Source organism: Cariama cristata, unplaced genomic scaffold (genome assembly GCF_000690535.1).
Source record: "Cariama cristata isolate BGI_N322 unplaced genomic scaffold, ASM69053v1 scaffold10917, whole genome shotgun sequence".
Classification (NCBI taxonomy): domain Eukaryota; kingdom Metazoa; phylum Chordata; class Aves; order Cariamiformes; family Cariamidae; genus Cariama; species Cariama cristata.
In genome coordinates this window covers 56,817-77,540 of record NW_009628403.1, presented here as the reverse complement: position 1 = coordinate 77,540, position 20,724 = coordinate 56,817, and the positions used below count along the sequence as shown (strand labels likewise).

General features: G+C 39.2%; 1 protein-coding gene across 1 annotated transcript in view; it reads left to right on the top strand.

Moving 5' to 3' along the window:
• Positions 1-20,724, top strand: part of TRPM3 (transient receptor potential cation channel, subfamily M, member 3) — a gene marked incomplete at its 5' end in the record, with an annotated part of 67,107 nt that overhangs the window by 34,746 nt on the left and 11,637 nt on the right. The window contains 4 exons of the mRNA XM_009704806.1: positions 3,377-3,505; positions 5,613-5,864; positions 11,404-11,614; positions 20,470-20,620. Of these exons, the coding sequence (XP_009703108.1) occupies positions 3,377-3,505; positions 5,613-5,864; positions 11,404-11,614; positions 20,470-20,620 (743 nt within the window). The remainder of the gene's footprint in view (positions 1-3,376; positions 3,506-5,612; positions 5,865-11,403; positions 11,615-20,469; positions 20,621-20,724) is intronic.

The following is a 20,724-nucleotide window of genomic DNA, read 5'->3' as shown; positions in this document are numbered from 1 at the left end:
AGAACTATAACCTTGCTGAGATGCAGGCAATACGTCTACAAACAGCAGGAACAACTCACTTCAACAGAGACTGGACTGTGTTAGACAGTTTATGCTAGCAAATAGCTAGCAGTTTATGCATAACCAGAAAAGACTTTACACTGTAAACAGAAAGAAGCATCCTGGCTCTCCCTGTTAGTTCAATTCTGAAATGGAAGAAAAAGATCAATATTGCATTTCCATTTAGACCTGTTCCTACAGTTTTATGTCCTGAGGCAGGTCTCAGTCAAGGTCACTTATTAAAGCTGGATCTTGGTTGCACAGACCTTGAAGAGCAAATTAAGGTGGATTCTAGCTCTAGTGCTTGACCAGTTGCATATATAGGGAAACTCCTGGAGACTAAAAGCAAAACAACTTTCAGATAAGGGTTACAATTCACAGCCTGTCACACTTTTTACGATCACACAGGCAGAAACACTAATCATAGATTTCAGAAGAAATCCTCCAAATTTTACATTCCACAGTCCAAAATGCAAGAAAAGTAACTACACTTAGGGCTATCGCATGCCATTTATAATAATTATTCTGTGTCTACCTATGTGCTATTACTGTATAGCTATATCTACCTTCATTCTTAAAATACACAAGAGTGGGTTATATGTGGGGATATTTGAGTAAGTAACATTTTGTCTCAGCAGATGACCCAAAATAAACAGCTTTTTCTCAACCAAAAAAACTTCACCCTTTCTCTCTGGACATGCAGTAGTTTCAAAAGTCAACTACTCTGTTCTGTTTTGTGGCTGTTGCATTGCAAACCGTGACTCAAAGGTTTCATCTCACAGATTGCTTGAGGAGAAGAGGATGGCCTCCCCCTTTTAATTACTAACTTTAGGCTGAGATGCTACCAGAATGTAAGAGGCCGTATTTCTACCTCTTCTGAGGCAGAATAACTGCAGAGGGAATTGAACCCTGAGTAAGAGACATCTTCTAAACATCAAAACAGCTTTGCCCTAAGTTTTGTATTTTGGGACCACTTCACTTTATCATCATTTAATTATTGCAATCAGTGAGAAAAGGGGAGGGTAGTCTTCCTCTTGAAGCACTCTCCTGCTGGTACAATTTCCAGGTTTGTCCCTTACCGCGATAAGTATTCAAGTATTTTCTATAGAATGGGACAGCATCCCTAGAAGGGCAGGGAGTAACCCACTCTAGAAACTTCTTAGCAGGCATTCCTCTCCTCAGTTTCTTCAGGTACTGCCCTCAGGGGTGAAAATGGCAACCCCTAGCTCTTTGTTAAACCATGTAAAAGCAAGAAAAAGTGGGTTCAGCTACTTGTGTAGTAGTACTTTCAAAGAATCTTAAGTACCAGCATGGGCAGCTGTACTGAAGTTTGAGCACAGTGTGGGATCAGGACATCCTCCTGGAAGGCAAGAGCAAGTTACAGGTCTGGGGAGGGAGAAGGAGGGTGTCACTCACTGTCTGAAGGACTTGTTCCTTGGGTTAAAGTGGTGCAGTTTCAGCATCATTTTATTCTTAAATCAACATGCTTTTTTGGGCTGTTTGGGTTTGGGGTTTTTTTTGGCCAAGCAAAACTTTCAGCCATTTTCAGTAAATTTGAACTGGCAAAAAAAAACCCAAACCCAGAACCAAAAAACCCCAATACCTCAAAAGAAAATCAAGAAGAAGTAAAAGTATCTAGTTACATTTGGGCTCTTGCAGTTTCTGCCACCTTTGTAACCTTAATGTCCCTATGTTCTTTCATCACACTGACTGCAAATGCTCACCAAAGGCTGCTGAGTCAGACCAAATTAATAAGATTTGCTGATAATTAATAATCCACGAGATCTAAGAGGAGGAGTGTTAGGCAACAGTATCACCTGGCTTTTTGCACTATAGTAGAAGGTGTTATTTTAGCTAGGGAGGTGTGCATGCGGTTCTGCCTGCCCAGCCAGAGTTTCTACTGACTCAGCTGACACCCTAGATGCTGACCTAAGTCAATACTGCTCTCCGTTTCCTTTGGGAGTGTTAAGAGAAGACCAATCTCTAGACCTGAGCGTTGCAATCCATCATTACATACAAACTGAAAGATGTATAAGACCCTTTCCTCCTCTGTTTTATGTAAACAAGAAGCAGTGGTTCAGCTGGTCACCTCTGTACTTCTAGTTATGACCAATGTAAAGAATTCTCTTCAGTGTCCTTCAAACCAGCAGCTGGTAGAAAAGCCAGAACCCTGTGGCTTTTACACAAAGCAGAAGTTCTCTAACAAATACAACGGGACTATAAATCCTGTTCTGTGAGGTCCTGAACACTGAAATAATCCTACCCAAAAGTCTCAAGCCTATCTGCGATTGTTTCATCTTAAGTCTGACACCAAGCATACAATAGTTGTGAGTAACATGCAGTTGAGAGAGAAAAACTGTATTGAAATACAGATGTATGGAATAGGCTTTCTGCCACAGTGACTAAAATGTTCATGCACAGAACTGAATAATCTTTTCTCTCATTTAAATATGTTTTCAGATGCATTTTGTTGTAGGACTGCTGTTTGAAAGTAGACAGGCAGTTGGATTCTGGCCACTACAGACGCCAGCCACAGCCATTCGCCCTTCCTACAGCCCATGCTCCAGTGTGACAGTCAGGTTTCTCTGAGTTTTACGAACTTGATGATGCATTTTGCCTATCTTGTCTTTTTTAGACAGACCATTTCATTACATTCAGCATGTAGAAAGAAAGGAAAAAGAAACTAAAAACATAATCCACACTTTTCACTGTATCAAAAATGAGGCCAGGAGGTAGATATATTAGAGAAGGAAAAGCAAAACAGTTACATGTAAAAACTTGCAAAAAATACAAGGCAAATGAAGGCAAGGCTATGCCTGACTACTTGCTGCAGCAATGTGAGTAGGAGTAGCAGTGTTTTAGGGAGGAATCATGGTATAGGTTAGGTCAGCACTACACTGGGTAGGAAGAGCTCTAGCAACACCTAGGACCTTCTAGGCTCCAGGCAAGGATTGTGAAAAAGGATTTGGAATGCCAGAGTCAGCCTAGGCTGTGTGAACAGGGAGGAAAAAATCTTCACACAGGTAACTTAGTTTGGTAGTTGACATAGTGGTATAAGAGTTCCCATCACTGTGGGGATGATCCAGTGGGACTGCATTAATACAATTTTGTTGAGGAGGCAGATGTAGCTAGAGAAGAGGATGCTTGTGCATGTATTTTGCAGATTCCACACTGTATGTGATTTAACGCAAGCATTTTGAGACAACTCAGAACACTGATTGTTCTTTTGTCTGTTTAGCTCTGGTTACAGTGGATTAGGAATATCAAATCATACCCAAGAAACTGGCTCAGTCATATAAACAGAGTGACTATTGACATTCATTTTGTTTCTTTACAGCTGGCATATATAGGCTACTTGATGCTGTTCAATTATATAGTATTAGTGAAGATGGATCGGTGGCCATCTACACAGGAATGGATTGTCATCTCATACATTTTCACTCTGGGAATAGAGAAGATGAGAGAGGTAAAATCACTCTAACCAAGAAACACAGAATAAAAAATAAATAAGCATGGTTTTTTATTTTAATATCTGCTTTTATTATTTTTGATGAGTGGGCTTATCATAAAATTGCTTTTTTTCCACAGAAAAGCAGATGGATTGTTAAAAACACAGCACTAAAAAAATTTGTCTTCCTCCATTTCAAAATCAAGAATGTCTCTCTTTCTTTATCTTTCTCCCACGGAATTTCTCTGTTCAGATTTCTGTGTTATGCACATCTAATAGCATTCACAAGTATGAGGTGGTCTTCTGACATATCTTAAATCTCAGCTATGTTCCTAGAAATGTAGCCCAGAAACTGAAATATGGTTCTTGGAGTGGAAAAGGAGTTATGCTGTAGCAGAATGGACATGGAGACATGGTGATTGCGTGACAACCAAAAAGCCCACGTTCAAATCTGCACCCCAAATAGAGTTCATTCAAAATTTACAGCTGTTCTGTCTGTCCAAGTATCTCATGCAAAGGCTTTAAATAAAACCAGCCATAACTGGGAGAAAATTTAGATCCACATTGACTGTTGCAGCACATTTATAATAGCATTTCCCCCTTTTAATGTTGAAAATTTTTGCTATCATGTCAAGCAATAGCATGCGCCTGCCTAGAGATGCTAAAGCAGACACACAGAGCAGAGACAGAGTATTTAAGGTGGCACTCAGTCTATAGGCAGAGTGAAGTTGTTCTGCCATCCCCTGCCCCTCATGGTCTCTCGCACTTGCAGCTACTGCTGTGCCCTTTTCACTTGGCCAAATGTGCATTTATTCCACAATGGCACCAGAGGCCAAATTCAGTCCTGATGTAAGTGGGTGCGAGTCCTGTTGACCTCAGCTGAAACAGCACATTTGTACCCCTAGGCTGAATTTGTTACCATCTACATTTGTGTTTTCTGCAGCAAATGCTATTGCAAACTGGACTAAAAATGGTCTTGCAACAGCCACTTAGACTTCAAAGACAGATTTCAAACATTGAACAGTAAACTCTACATTATAACTTAAAAGAACAGAGGAAAAGACAATACTTGTGTGGCCTATAACGAGTGTACTTCACTAACCAAAAGAAAAAGGAAAATAGTGGCAGTAGCCACATGAGGACTCTGCAACACTGATGGAGACAAAGCACCTCTGGCTCAGTAGATGGGAGCCTGCTGGCAGGAATCAAGTGTGCCATTTTTGTCTAATCATTCACCCCAAATTGTCCTTTCCACAAAAGTTTATCAAGAATATTTGTCATAATGAAATTCTAAGCAGATGTTGGAGATTGTTCACAGAAGATGAGCCTAAAATTCATTCTGTAAATGAATTATAAGAAAAATTATAAGAATAGCATTCATCTTTTTAAGGAATTGTATGAGTCTGCTCAAATGTTCTCAGGCTAAATATAGAAAATTAAAACAAACAGCTTGTTAGCTCACTAAAAGCTAGGAATTATTCATAGAAATCACTTGAGGAATAGTTTCTACAATAATTCTGGAAAACAATCAAGTCTCCCAAATGATCTTGCAAATAGAGTAATGATAAATTCATAAGGTAAGATTAATTATTTTTGTGAATTACATTCTCAGCTGTGGAACTTAATTTCCAAAATAAGGTCCAAGTAGTAGCTAGTGGTTCTCTGGATTAAAGGCTAAATCCAGATTTTTATGATTATTTATTATTTCTTGCCAGTTTGATACACAGTTTAGAGTAATTGTCTTTAAATCTACAGCTTCTTTAAATGTGAATTTTCTGATGAAATTCTCCATATTTCTCCCTCTATTCCAAGACTTTAAGTAGGGTCAATAAATTTGAAACAACTGAAAGATATACATATATTTCTTCTGATTTCATGGAGATTTTGGAGTAAGTGAGGCTTTCATCCTTTTTCTTTTAAGTATCTTGCACATAGATACAGGCTAAGAATGGTTGTAATGGAAGATTTCTCAAAAAAAATCAGAGAGTACATGAGATATTTAAATGATAGGAGTCTATCAGCTTTGGTTTTCGCCTGTGTGGCATATATCCGTTTACTATATATGTTTTCAAGCTTAAATTATGACAGCTCAGCTCCTTTCCTCTCCATGTCCTCTGTCCTTTAGATATTGATGTCAGAGCCTGGGAAACTGTTGCAGAAAGTAAAAGTTTGGCTCCAGGAATACTGGAACGTTACTGATCTCATAGCTATCCTCCTGTTCTCCGTCGGGATGGTGCTCCGTCTGCAAGATCTGCCACTCCGGAGCGATGGCCGAGTGATATACTGTGTTAACATCATTTACTGGTATATAAGGTTACTAGACATCTTTGGAGTAAACAAGTATTTGGGACCATATGTTATGATGATTGGGAAAATGGTAAGAGAAGTTAGTGTACTCCTCCTATGTTTTACCAGCATGTTCTTGACTCAATGTCTTTGGCTAATGACATCACTGCAGATTTGTCTGTATTTTTTTTTACACATTAGCATTTTCATGTAAGCTAGAAACCAGTGCCTTATTGAATCAAAACCTCAGCATAAACCCCCAGAATTAATCACTAGACTCTCCCTGTTCTGTTCATAGAATCATAGAATCATAGAATCATTATGGTTGGAAGAGACCTCAAAGATCATCAAGTCCAACCATATACCTGATGCCACCATGCCCGCTAAATCCACTAAACCATGTCTCAAAGCACCACGTCTAAACTTTTTTGAACACCTCCAGGGACAGTGAGTCCACCACCTCCATGGGGAGCCCGTTCCAATGCCTAACGACTCTTACAGTGAAGAAGTTCTTCCTAATATCCAGCCTGAACCTCCCCTGGTGCAACTTGAGACCGTTTCCTCTTGTCCTATCCTGTTAGATGATGTATTCCTTGTCTTTCTCAGGGATCTCTCTTCAACAGTAAAGTCATCCGTCTTACACCTCTGTGCCTCATTTGCAAAAAATACAAACGATGCTAATTCTCAACTAGTTGTAAAGAAGGGTGGTTTGTTAAGGTAAAAAAAAGTGTTTGGTACCTTGAGACTCTCAGAGAAAGTGTGTTGTAATAGGCATGGTATATTCAAAACTATAATGGTTATGATTAAGACTGTGACCTTCCTATCGTTTGCTCCATATCCGTATGTTCTTCCATCTTTCCTCCTCAGGTGTGTCCTTGTGAGATGAGAAATCCATCTGCATAACTGCAGTCTCTGTTGCCTGGCCACATAACATGTACACAACATGGCAGGAGTCTGAACAGTTTATGTAATAGTAAATGCATACAGGAGGAACTGAGGGATATTTGCTGCCAGATGTATAACTTTTTACTTTTTGCCTTTTTCTTTTTATGTTTCAGTAGAAATGTTGCATTAAAGCAGCATTTTGCTCATATGAGTTAAAGAAAATGGCTGAGTTTACAGATGCACATGCACATGTCCCTGATATTTGAGTACCTGCACATGTGGCTAATATACATGCTCATGGTTTATATGCAGTTATGCAGCCTTTGTTGTGTAAATTATGGCTGTTTCATGCATTCTACCGTTTAAGATTTATTTTAAAAAGAAATAGAATTAAAAAACCTTGAAGATGGCATTCAGTAAAAAAAAAGAGTAAACTGAATATTAACTTTTGTAAATACAAATACTGCTGCTGTCTGATTGCTTTGTGGACAATAATCAGCGAGTCCAAATAGGCTGTCTGTCATGTTTGCCTTACCATGGCCCTTAAAGAAAAGACTCAGCCACCCTCCTTCCTCACCGTCATAGAAAAAGGGGACATATAAGAATGCATGGACTGCAGTCCCTCCTTGCTATTACATTTGTCACAACAAGCTCAGTGATTCTACGCAGGTATAAAACTGAAATGCAAAATATGTGTCCAATTAGGCTCCGTACACAACAGGTGACCGGAGATCCACTGTCTTATCCCTTCAATCTACCAGCTTTCAACTCCAAACCCACAGTGGTGGGTTTGACAAAGAAAGAACAGCCTACTAAAAAAAAAAAAATAATAAAGGAGAGAGAAGGAAAACACAAAAGAAAGTGGTTGTTGAATCATTATGTCCTGCAAACAGGAATTTGAAGTGTGCTACCTGCCTTCAAGTAAGGCAATAGGATGTTGATAAGAGGGATTTTGCAGAGCTCCAGAGTACAGAGGTGAAAACACTTAACAGTTCTTTCTGGAGGTGACTGTAAAAGGACAGCAGGACAAGAGAAAGGACCAAAGGCCAAAGGGAAAACACTGCATTATCACCTGTTTCTTTCCTGCCCCATCTGGACTATGCCCCTCCATCAGGGGATCTGGTGGTCACCAGGGCTTACAGAATACATAGTGCATAAAACACCTGAAAAACAGCTACCTTCCTACTCTGTTGTATTTTTCATAGGTGCCATCCACAAAAAGTTTCAGAGCTATGGTGCTAGCAAAGGCAGCCTGAAAACCAGTTCAATAATAAACAGATTGGCCATGAATAACGAGCTTCTAGCAGTCAGTGTTACAGATGGCTGATAGGAGCCCAGCTTCACCAATAGTATAAACAGTATATTTATTTTGCTTCTGGGGTTAACACAGAAAGGAAGTGGTTGAAATCAGCAAAATAATATAATTTCTATTTCTTTGTCATCCTCACATGTGAACAGATCAAGCCTAACTCCACTTTCTGTGCAAGACAAATGCAGGAAAATCACTAGCCTCTGTAGGCTCAGCACCCACTCAGAGGGTGTTGAATTTAGCTACTAGAGTACTCTGAAGGTGTGGGCAACTGTTAAAGGGGGCAAGTTCTTTTATTTTGTGCCTTCCTGTTATTTGATTTTCATACCTCATCCAACTTTCCATGCACTCAGCAACTCTGACACATCCACTTTGCCCACGCATGCAATGCCCAACCAGTTTGAGTTACACAAATTTGCCTCTTGCATCTCTTTTCTGGCCAACTTATTCCCCCGTGTAATGGCCAGCCCATTTATATCATGCACAGACTTCCCTGGGAGTTGCACCTGCTTGCTCCAGGCTGCAAAAGGCTCCTCTGTGTATTTTTGTTTAAATCACATGTCCATTTACCTGCTTGGGTTCATTCTTTTTCATTTCACAGTCTTGCAAGTACCATTCAGTACTATGGAGAACATCAAGCTGGTTATACATATTTCTACAGAGTAAGCCCATCACAGCTACTGAGTTCCTCAACAGACCATATTTAACACCTGAGCTTTTATCCTGTGCTTCTATTGTGAGTAATTTTTAGACTCAGGAGAAAAAGACGACTCTTTGCATCTTTCCAATGTTAAGGAACTTTCTCTTCACCTGCCTCTACGCTATATCCAACCAAATAGCTGTAATACGTTTTACCTCTGAGCACTATGAACAAATACGCAAGTAAAATTAAGCACGGGGCAGGAATAGGCTTGAGTGGCTTAAAAACAATGGACTAAAGCAAAGGTGAAGATAGGAGGAAGCTGAATGGCCAAGTTTAGTAAGACCTACTAATTTCAGTAATGGAATATGCTTATTATAATGTGCTTTTCTGATCTCTGCACAGTGACAGGTTTACTCCCCTTTCATTTGGGATTGAACTGAAATCACTGTGGCATGTCAAGAGTCAGAGGTGTATAGTTCCCTTACTGAGGGGGAATGTCTATATTTTCTTAGCTTCTCTGCAAATAAAACAGGGGAAATGGAGCCAGCTTATTTATAAAACTGCACCACCAACTCCTCGTTATATCATTTTTTGAAATATGTGACTGAGTTCTTCAGGATGATTGAAATGGCCATTGCTTTGTTAAAAGAGCAGTTGTAATTTGACCCTACAGGCCAAAGGGCCTGATACAACGCCCATTAGAGTCAGTGGAAACTTGCCCATCTATTTCATGGATTTCAGACAAGATACTGAGGTTTTAGAAAGATACTCAATTGAAGAAGGGAAAAGCTAGTGTGGCAGCTTCAATAGACAATAGCACTGAAAATTTTATTTCTTGCAACTTGAGGTCAATCCTGTGTGATTTTTGATCAAAAACATTAGAAGAGCTTAAGAAATTGTCTTAAACTGCCACCCAATACTCATTATGTCTATTTGTTTGCATGACATTTTAAAAAAGGTATTATGTTACATCATATCATGTTATATATTTCTACCTGAAACAAAGTTTCATCACAGAAGAAAGGAGGAACCATGTTTCATCTCCAAATTCCTTCCTTAAAAGCAGTAAGAAATAAACGTGATTATGCAGCTTTCCCATATCTGAATGCTCTCTGAGGTACAATGAGCTGCAATTCCTCTTCAATCATGTTTTTTTGAGAGACTAATGCTCTGAATAACATAGGAATGTTGGTGATTTACTTGTCTGTTTTTTAATTCTTTAAGGCATTTATTTTCCACTCTCATGATGCCAGGGTTTTTTTACTTTCTTTCCTGCATTTTTTAAGGACCTCAAGACTTATGTTTTCCCCTGTGTTTTTTCACTTGTCCCCATCTCCTTCTTTCCAGCTCCTTGAGTCTCTCCTACCAGAGCCCTGCCCTGCAGGTGTCTTTCTCCTACAACATCTCTTCCAGTAAATGTGAGAATATCCTTTTCTCTTTGCTCCTCTGTATCCTTCTCTTTTCTCTGTTAGATACTTTCCCAGTGTTACTTTGAACTCAGGTCTCTCTCCTTGTGCTTTAAAACCGAAGAACCCCTGCAGCACTGCCAGATCCACCTGCTGCGAATGCATCCCCACTTCCACCAGCTCTTGCCATGAGCAACCCTGCTCTTGAGCTGCAGCTCCTCAGGTCCCCCAAGGAGCGATAAGGCCACCGGTTGAGGTGCAGATTGATTGCATACCTGCCTCCCAGGGAAGGCAGAATGGAGCTCAGCCAGAAAATGCAGAGACTGAAGGGATTAAACTCACAAGGTTTCGAGGAGTTTTGGGTCAAGTTTTAGCCAGAGACAAAAGTTACACCAAAAGCTCTGTTGTAACAAGCGGTACAGCTAAAGACTTATAAGTAAACCTGTAACTAGAGGTTTTAAAGGGATCTTAGCAGGGACCTTACAGGACTCCCATTTTTTTCACATTCATTTTGGGTTATAAAGCATCTCTACTGTACCTGCTTGATGCCTTGCTGTGCTCTCTAGAGGGGCTTTTCTAGCACAACTCCTCTTCTAATCTTCAGCCTCAATTCATCACCTCCTAGGACTGCTGTCCCACTTTTTCCTGAAACATTTTGAATGGGTAAACACTGTTTGCAAGCACTAATTAAACTTGTGCATATGCTAATGAGGCCTTCAACAATGGAGAAGAATAGAGTTGAGTGTCTGTGTTATCTGCTTTTTTTTAAAAAAAATATGGCCTGTGTCAGACTCCCCCACCATGCTGATTTCTAATCCAGGCAGTATCACAGCTTTCTTTTCTCACTGGTTACTACCATGGTGTCCCTTATGTTGCAGTAACAGGCTGTTCTGCCACCCGTTACTCCTTATGTTAGATGCAGCTTCCTTCCTTTGCTCCAAGACAACGACTACCAGTGAATAAAATAATCCATGTCAGCCGTTTTGTTTTGGTACAGTTGCCACTACGTGCCTATAAACAATGCATCATCTTGTGACCCTTGCCCAAACCAGGCTGCTGATTCCAGTGAACCTATATTCTTGTTCAGGCAATTGGTGTGACCAGATGGTATCTTGTATTTTCAAACCTATTCATAACATTTAAATTGTTCTTAAAAGCAACAATAGGTAAAACCAAGGACACAATAATACTGCTTCACTTCTTTGAAAATGAAATTTGTTATGTGTAAAACTGAGAATGACTTTTCAAAATTTGTTTTTGAACATTCTGTTTCTAAGATTTACAAACTTTTTTTGCAGCATATAATAATAGGAATATGGACAGAGAAGTTCCTCTAATTCTTGTCCCTTCTCTCTCTTTCTCCCTCTTTTCCTGTCATTACATTCAGATGATAGACATGATGTACTTTGTCATCATCATGTTGGTGGTTTTGATGAGCTTCGGTGTCGCAAGACAGGCTATTCTCTTCCCCAATGAGGAGCCTTCGTGGAAACTGGCGAAAAACATTTTTTACATGCCTTACTGGATGATCTATGGGGAAGTGTTTGCAGACCAGATAGACCGTAAGCAAGTTTATGATTCTCATACTCCAAAGTCAGGTATCCAACTTTGATCAGATGATGTCCTATTAGATCATGTGTGTGTGCTCAATAAATGGCTCAGGATAGAGGAACTCCTTCATCGCAGAGAATAGTCACAAAAATATGTTTTCAGCTAATATTGGGGTGTCAGTTTCAGAACATGCTTCTGGCATCACTTTGTAATTATTTAACCAGAAATCTGTAATGCTAACTTATCTTGCGTATAAAGAATGTTTTAAATGGTTCCTTTTTACCAGTTGAGTGATGAGGATACCTTCCCAGGTATCCACCATGAGTTCGTTGGTATGCCTGGGACATAAAAATCGCTTCTTTTTTTCTCATCCATTGGTTTGATTTTAGACCTAAGTACTTTTTACCTAACTTCGTACTGAGCATCAAGTCTAATAATCCTGGGTTAGACCTTCAGCTCCTGCACTTCATGAGGATCTAATCCGATGTGTTTTCTCTGTTATCTACTCACTGCCACCACCTTTACATTAAACCATGTGATGTAATTTTTTGGGGACAGTAGATCCATTATTAGAATTATACTTTACTAATTTGTTGGAAAGCAAGACCGTGCTCATGTCAGTGCAAACAGAATGAAAGCCAGTATTTCGTATACTATCTCCTCAGGATTCATTTGGCTGGTGATCAGGAAAATGCCAGTTTTATATTTAAATTAAACGTCCTGGTGCCATCCGCTACATTATGCCAAAGGAGAGAGGTGGTCATGAGAAATGATGTGGTAGATGAACAATCTAAGAATGACAAACAACGTGTCTTTAACAAACACTGACATGCAACTGATGATCATCATTCCTACTTAAATATGCATAAGCCTTGGCAGCATTTAGAATTGAGTATCTTTTCCAGTGGCAGATGGCATCCATTAAAGCTCTGTTTAGGATATTCCTTTTCATCCTATGTACCACCTTAGGAAAGGGCAGTGTTTTCATAGTTTATCTTCATAATCAACACTAATCAAGGTGTTGATTTTTCCTGAGCTGGTTAAGGTAATAAACGTATCTATACCACCAATAATACCCACAATTTAAGAGTTTCAGATGGACAGATGTATACATATCACATGGCAGATATTTCAACAGTTCCATGTTCATTTCTTCTTCCTGGTTAGCACAGAATCATTGCTGTGGATACAGATGAAACCTCTTTTTTGTGTTTACTTCTCCACTTTGTTTTCAGAGGTAGCATGGCATGCAAGGAAGTAAACAAATACCTAAAATCACAAAGCTTCTCACCAAGTTTAGCTTTTTACCTAATTCGCTCATCTTTACCCTTTTTCCTTTTCTTTTCTTTTTAAAAATTCATTTCATTCCAAAGGCATAATGGCTGGGGATATAAAACTTAATCTTGCTCCAAAAGCATAATAGATGGATAAAGGTTTATCCCATCATGACTTCCTTCCACAAGTAGAATTCTATCTGTCCCTCTACAAATGGCCATTTATTGATATTGTAGTAAGTAACTACCATAGTGCAACAAACTTGGCAATTGGCTGAATAAAAAGTTATTGGTATTTGTTTTAATGAAGCGCTGATTGTAGTTTAGAACCTCAAAACCTAAGAAACTAAAGTGTCTTTGAATGAAGCATCGTTTTTAAGTAGGAAAAGAGGGTGGCAGGCTCCATACCCTTGCATGAGGATTTAGGGACAGTCTTGTGTGTTATTCAGATGCCCAACATTTAAACCTTGCAAAAAGATGCAGCGTAATTACTTCTGAGGCTTAGGAAAAGCAAAATTCCTGATGGTTTCAACTATGCTGTAAGCATAGACATGTTGTTGTTCTGTGTCAAGGAAACTAGGAGTTGCGGCAAAAGCGGTGATGCCAAAATGAAAAGCAGCACCTAGTTCCTCCTTCCTGAAAGACAGACGATGCACGGAATTAGAATCTGCCACTCTTTCAGCACAAACTGTGTGCAATATGTCATGTCTGTCTGAGGCTTGGTTGTCTCAAAAATGTTACCTCTGGAATAGACTGGGAGCATAAGCAAATGGTTGGTGATGTTGTTATACAATCAAAATTACCTGATTGGCACCCAAAAGGTTTTACTAGTATACTTACATTTTTTCACTATTTGGAAATTATTTGTTATATATATTTTCCAAGTTGTTCTAAGCTAAATCAGCCACAATATTCATGTTAGAGTACATAGTGTTTGTACTTTCTCAAATAAGATAAACGTTCTAAAGTTGTTACGTTACATCTAAACTGCAATTGAACTTTATAGCTTGGAGTACACTTTTTTGTTACTACTATTTTAGCAAACCAAAAGGTTTCTTTGTGGTTTTCTTTATATTTTGGTGTTTAATATTGCTACATTATTTGCAAGTCTGGGATTCAGCAAAAGTGCTGGTCTTGGAAGTGCACGCACATTTGAGCCACGCTCCTGGAGATTATCCTAGTGTCTGAGAAATGTACAAAAGAAGTATGCTACTCTAAAATTTCTAACTTGCTTTTCTTTCTTTTTTCATTTTCTGTTGATTTGTGAAGCATGCCATTCAGGCTGACCAGATATAATGTCTGGATCCATCTCATCAGCTGGTAGCCCGTCCATCCACTGAGTCTACTCTGATTTTTATCTCAACACACTACACTGTTAAAACACTAGCTAAATGCCTCACTCTAAAATAATGCATGTCATATACATTTATATTTTTTACCCATAGTTTCTGTATTCATTTCATTTTTTAAGTACATATGTTAACTGGAGTATGCATTAGTGTCCTCTTGGCATGTGATCTCATCTTCAACTCAAAAGTGGGGACAGAATTATATCCTCACTTCTGGGAGTATGAACACACTATTCAGTGGTGTCATTTATTACCAGTGATGTACATAAATACCACACTCCTACAAATTCCTATCAACCAATTGTAAAGGGGGAAAAAAAAAAAAGCAGACTAAATCTTCTAGAACTATGTTCAAATTTTCAGATAAATTCAACAAAAAGAGCCAAACCGGTCTCAAAGTAGTTTTTTTCAGACTGACAGTTCATCACAGCCATGTTAGCTGGCGGAGGAAGGGGGATCCAGGTCAGGGAACCGGTGATGGTATATGCAACTGTCTCACTTTTAGACTGTCTTTCCTAATCCAGCTGAGCCTTGCGCTGCCCCATGGGATCCATGCGGCAGCAACCAGCTGCTTAACTGCTTTAGTGAACACCTGTCTGGAAGGGAACCCACAAACACTGTAAAATCTCTCTCTCAGTTCACCTCACTTACTCTGGTGCTATTGCTGCAATTTTAGCCAAAAAATTCACAACACAGTTGTCGCATGCAAAGGACTTTGTTTACACCTTACCAAGCTATCTGCCTCTCCAGAATACTATGGATACAGAAGAGGATTCAGAAATACTGAAGAGGAAATGATTATTCAGGGAGGGAGTTTGCTTAGTAAAAAATGTAGATAGATGACATAAATGGCAACTTGAGAAATGGCAGTCACCTGTAGAAGATCAGCAGTGGTCCTCACATTTTCCCATATTCAGAAGGCAAAGCAACTGAGAGTGCTGATAGCCGACATGGGTTTGGGTTTTTTGGTTTGAAGGTTTTCAGATTTGCTTGGTGTCTCACATGTCAGATTTGCATCTGGATTTTCTTTCCAGCTGACAGTATTTCAAGTGCCATCTGGAATCTGAAGATCAGTCTGAGTTGTGTTTGTTCCCTGTGCCTACTCCCTTATTGGAAAAACCTACATAGTTTAGGAGAAAAAGATGAGGCCTCCTTCTCTTTCATTTGAATTGGAGGAATGCCAAGTAACCAGAATGCAGTTGCTGCAGAAGATGAGAGACAATTATACACAGGTTATAACTATCCAATGAACTTAAGAGGAAAGTATAATTACTATAAAAGACTTTTTTTCAAATCTTCAAATTTTTTAGTCTGTTAGATTTATTTATTCTTTAAAGTTCTTGGAGGTTTCTTAGAATAAATGAAAATTATATACAGTAGTTCTACACAATCTTAGAGGTTTCACGCTTTTCATGTCTCCATAGGAGCTTCCTGTAAGTGCTGTCATTTGCATGGATCTTTCTGGAACTAGAATAAACAGAGCACCTTTGCACAAAACAGAAGAAATCATACTTGTGCTTTTTTTTCTTTTCATCTGTATTGCAGCTCTGCAGCACAGGCAGTATTCTTAGCATTGTTACCCAAAGGCAGAGGATAAAATTTGTGCACAGCCTACACACCATTTTGAAAGTCTCTCTGGCCTGAGTTGCAACAGTATTCCCCTTCCTAGTACTCCTCTGAGGTTATATTTTGGGTTCCATTTGGTTGGATATTTTTAATGTGAGGAGAGGAAGAGGGAGAAAGCACTAGAGAGAACAAGAAAAATGCAAGGATTTACTATAAATTATGAATAAAATACCAGCAGATTGCAGAAGTGCTTCAAAGTCACTTTTAATGTGGCTGAGGGCAAGAAGTAACATGTAAGGTCATGATGCTGTAGTTAAAGCAACTTTTTTGAAGTAATGAGACACTGTTCAATTCCCTGGATGATTCTGCTGATGAACGGAGCAGTGGTGTGAGATTCAGTGTTCCCAGAGTTCAGTATTTTCTCTGTCAGAGAGGGAACGGACAGCCCTAGGCAGCTCACTTAGCCTTTTTTCAATATTTACCATTCTGGCAAGCTGGTCAGGTTGCTTAGACATTTGATTAAAAGTTTATAAAATGCTTTCACATCCTTTGGGTTCAGTACAAATCAAAATTGGAAGGTGCCTATATATACTCATAAACAAGGTGATGAAAGTGCCTTTAAAATGTACAGACTTGAATGAAAAAAAAAGACGGGTTGGTTTGTTAGTTAATACTCACTTAATTGGTTTCTTTATTCTTTCAAATGGTGATCATATGAACCCATTCTGCAGTTTCTTGTGATTTCAAACAAATCCACCTGTATTGTAGAAGTGGTATCCATTTTTACATTAGAAGTTTTCATCAAAGGCAAAAAGTTATCTGGTAATAAAGCTGTTCAGTAACGCACTTTCCTCTCTCCGTTATTTCCCACAACTACTTTGGAAGGGTGCAGCTGGCGGAAGAACCATGATGCAGAAATTTGCAAGCATTGTTTCCCAAGCCCTCCACCCAATACACAGTAAAAATGAGCAGTGCCCATGCCATAGCAATAATTACAGCAGGGAAACAAACTCTTCCTGAACTCTGCCACCACTTTAGGCCTGAAACACAGAGAGGCATGGGTTACTGCTGTTTGCTTTGCAACTATTTGGTAGCCAGGAAAGAGGAAGGGTTATGTGTGTAGCGGGAAAGGTCCATACAGGAAACTCTAAACGGAAGCCAGGAAGGAAAAATAAGCATGGGAGGAGATTGTGAAAAAGGAAACAAGAGATGCCCAAAATATGTACATCCACAGAAGTCAGGATGCAATATTTGAGAGCTGAGTGAAGTTAATGTATGTAGTTGAAATTAAAACTCCAGTCATTTATTATTTTCTAAAGCCCGAGTTCAGGACATAATGTCCAACCTTTACCCAATGGCCTGTATGTATCAGACTGATTGGGTTTTTCAGTTACGTGAAATAAGCACATATTAATGCCAACAGAATTTACTTCAGCAAAACACTTCACTAGAATTAAGTACTCTATGTATTTTTTGTTAAAGCAAGGCTGCAATGTAAAAAGATGAGTATGATTTCATACATGTTAAAATTGTGCTTTGAAAAAGTTTGTTATGATGATATGTTGCTGCACATACTACAAAAAATACTGCATTTCTCCAAACATAATTAAAATGGTCAAACCGTGTTACACATGAAAGGCAGGTGGGGATCCCTCAGGGACGAGGCACAGCACTCGGTGAGTGAAAGCTCTGGCTTCATGGAAAGCGTGGCGTTACCAGGGTGGGAGCCCCATGACACCAATGCTAAACAAATGGGGACCTGACGCAGCGGAGCCCTGCTCCGGAGCGAAGCTCAAGGGAAAGCACCACAGGGGTGGATAATAAAACTTGTGCTGCTTAACATATCATACATATGCACTGTCCTGTTTTGCTCATTAGTGAGCTCACTGATGTAATGAAGTTGCTGTTGTCCACATTCTGAGATCCACAGCTGGCTATGACATTGGCACTCGTGCAGGGGTACATGCAGATGTGCGGGAAGGAAAGTACCCCAGGTTACCATAACAAGGAGATAAGACATGCTTGGGATTCTGCATACTTGGATGGGGGAGGTGAAATGTCCTGGGTTACCATAACAAAGTCTTCTTGAACACTACAAGCAGAATTCTAACTTCTCAAATGTAAACAAGAATCTTCATTATCTAAAAAGAATACCATTACTACTTTTAGCCTCCTGCCAGTGTCCTCTGTCCTTTTTCAGAGGCAGAAACTTCTGTTTCTGGTTTACTGGGAGTAATGTTTTTAAACAAGCAATTTAATAGTGGGAAAATTTAGAATTAATGTTGTATTTTAAAGATAGAAGAAAATGTTCAGTGATATACAGTGGAACACAGGCTTCTGCATTTTGGACACACATCATACATTTTCTCATGCAGTTGAAGACGTGAAGGTTAAGTGGCAGCTTAGTTCTTCACAAAGTAAAGCATGAGATTAGTATTCCCTTATTATTTAAAAACTGTTCCCACAACAGAATGTTCAAAAGATAATAACTTTTGCAAATCTTCAGGACGAGCTGAATATCTATGCATGTATAGAATAGAGTATGGGAACCTGTCTTTGTAGGAAGTCTAATTTGGCCATCACTGTGGGCATGAACTGACAGGGATACATTAATGGTATTCTAAATACTCTGTTGCAGGCATATAAAGTTGGAGAAATCATTTTTGTCTGGGAAGTTATCAAAGCTAATTTATTTCTTTTTTTAGATTAAATTCTCTTTTTTTAATAGAAAAAATAGGATAATAGAATTGTGACCAGACTTTGAACTGAGTTTTTGGTCTCAGCCTAAGGTTTAAAATAAGCTTTTCACCCATTTCTCTCATTGCTACAAAAGGCATTATTTCTTCTGCTCTTCAGCACACAAAAGGACAACAGGTTTCATCAACTGATACAGTGATTGTTCCATTACTGGTGAAATCATGATGGGTTTCTGTACTGTGTTGCATTAGACTTTGTAGCTCTGAAGCAACATGTGAGCAAGTTCGTGTTTTCACACAAACAGTAACGTAACTCTCACATTGAGGCTGACAAGAAGTATTGAATGTCCCAGTTTCTGCTGGGTGAATGCTGTGTGCACATAGCCCCTCACTCACAGCAGCTCACAGATGGCATTTTGAACATCTAAATGAGACTGTGGCTTGGCATAGTGCCGGAAACTTGAAATCAGCACTAACTTAAAACGATCTGCAAGGCAGTGCTTTCTGAAAAATAAAGAATGACATATTCTCAGCCTGTTCCAGCAATAAAATGTATTTTTGTAAGCAGGAAGGAGTAGTGACACCATGGGTCCAGACACAACAGAGCTGCTTGAAAAAGCAGTATTGCTTGTATTTGGTTTTGCCATTTCTTTTTACATAAGTTGAATATTTGGGGAGAGTTCTTGTTTGAAGCTGATGCATCATGTATTCTTCTGTCCTATATGGCTATAGTATTTGTATATGTAATAGCCTAACAGCTACATGTAGTGCCCAAAACCAAGTACCCAAATCACGTGTAATATCATATGATTGCCAGTACAGACTCCACAGCTGAATCCCATGCTCTGTGACCCAAGTTCAGAAGGACCTTTTTAAGAAGAAGTAACAGTTTGATAGTGGAAATCATGGATTTGTTGACATAGGGTGGGATTTTACAAAACATATGGCATTGGCAAACTTTGTTCTGTGAAGCCAGTGGGAAACTCTCATTGATATCGGCAGGAACTGAGCCAGTGCTGAGCACTTTGAAAATTCCTCACTTACACTTCTTTTTGATGGGGACGAGGGGAAGCTAGCTGTAGTGCTGCACAAAATTTACTAAGATGGTTTGTACAGGTAAGCTGCTGCTTTAATTATTTTCTTTAAGAGCTGATTACAGAAGTAGACTACAGGCTAGAGGCTAGCCACCACTTAGGATTGAGGCTAGAAAGACATAAATTGAACCCATGCTTGCAAATGCAGATCACCCACCAGGGCACATGAAGGCATGTAAAAAAAGAAGCAAGGAAAACTACTTCACAATGTTTTCTCTCCCCTTGCTTCAGTTCTACAACATTAACACTGAGAACGTTTTGGTTCCAAAGCATCCAGGGAAGAAACAGGTGGCAACTCTGCTGCCTACATGTCCCTTTACCTGGTACAGTAAAGGCTTGGTAATCTCCCCCACTGTTTCTAGGCATGCAGTCAAAAGTCCTTAATAGCAAAGGGTCATTATAAGTATGTCCCAGAGGGGCTCAGGGCAGTGCAGTGTGCAGCAATGAATGCCTACTCTTTAATTTACTTTCATGTGCTTCTTTTTCCTTATGCTATTTATCACATCCCTTTCCATCAATCAAAAAAGACGAAGTTTCACCATTAAAAAAATAATTTGTAAGCTTTTTTTCCAGAATTAAACCTTTTGATCATTTTATTTGCACAGCTACTAATTACTACCAAAGTACCATGATATTTTAGTTGTGTGCAACCAAGCAGCTTACTCACACGAGGCATGTCTCCTGCAATTTCTGAGGGGAATATTTTGATATTCGTGGCAAACAACATACGATAACAAGAACTGCAGCTTGTAAAATCTGTGATAGCAAGTGCAGACTTCTTGAGGGGAGTATCAATGCCACTGTTATTTAGAAGATATTGCTTTGGCAGGCAGGACTTCATAAATATTTCAGTATTTCTGTAAAAAGAACTGAAAAAAAAAGATTCATTCCCATTTTGCATTTTTTTACATTTTTATTCCCAGCTCCTTGTGGTCAAAATGAAACCAGAGAAGATGGCAAAATAATCCAGCTACCTCCCTGCAAGACAGGAGCATGGATCGTTCCTGCCATCATGGCCTGTTACCTCTTGGTTGCAAACATCCTTTTGGTGAACCTCCTCATTGCTGTTTTCAAGTAAGTTGCAAAGTATGGACTTGGGGGGGATGGACATTATTCACAGCCTAAGAAGTCTGCTAAGCTGAAGACTTCAGCTGAGACACATTTTCAGAGGATGTGAG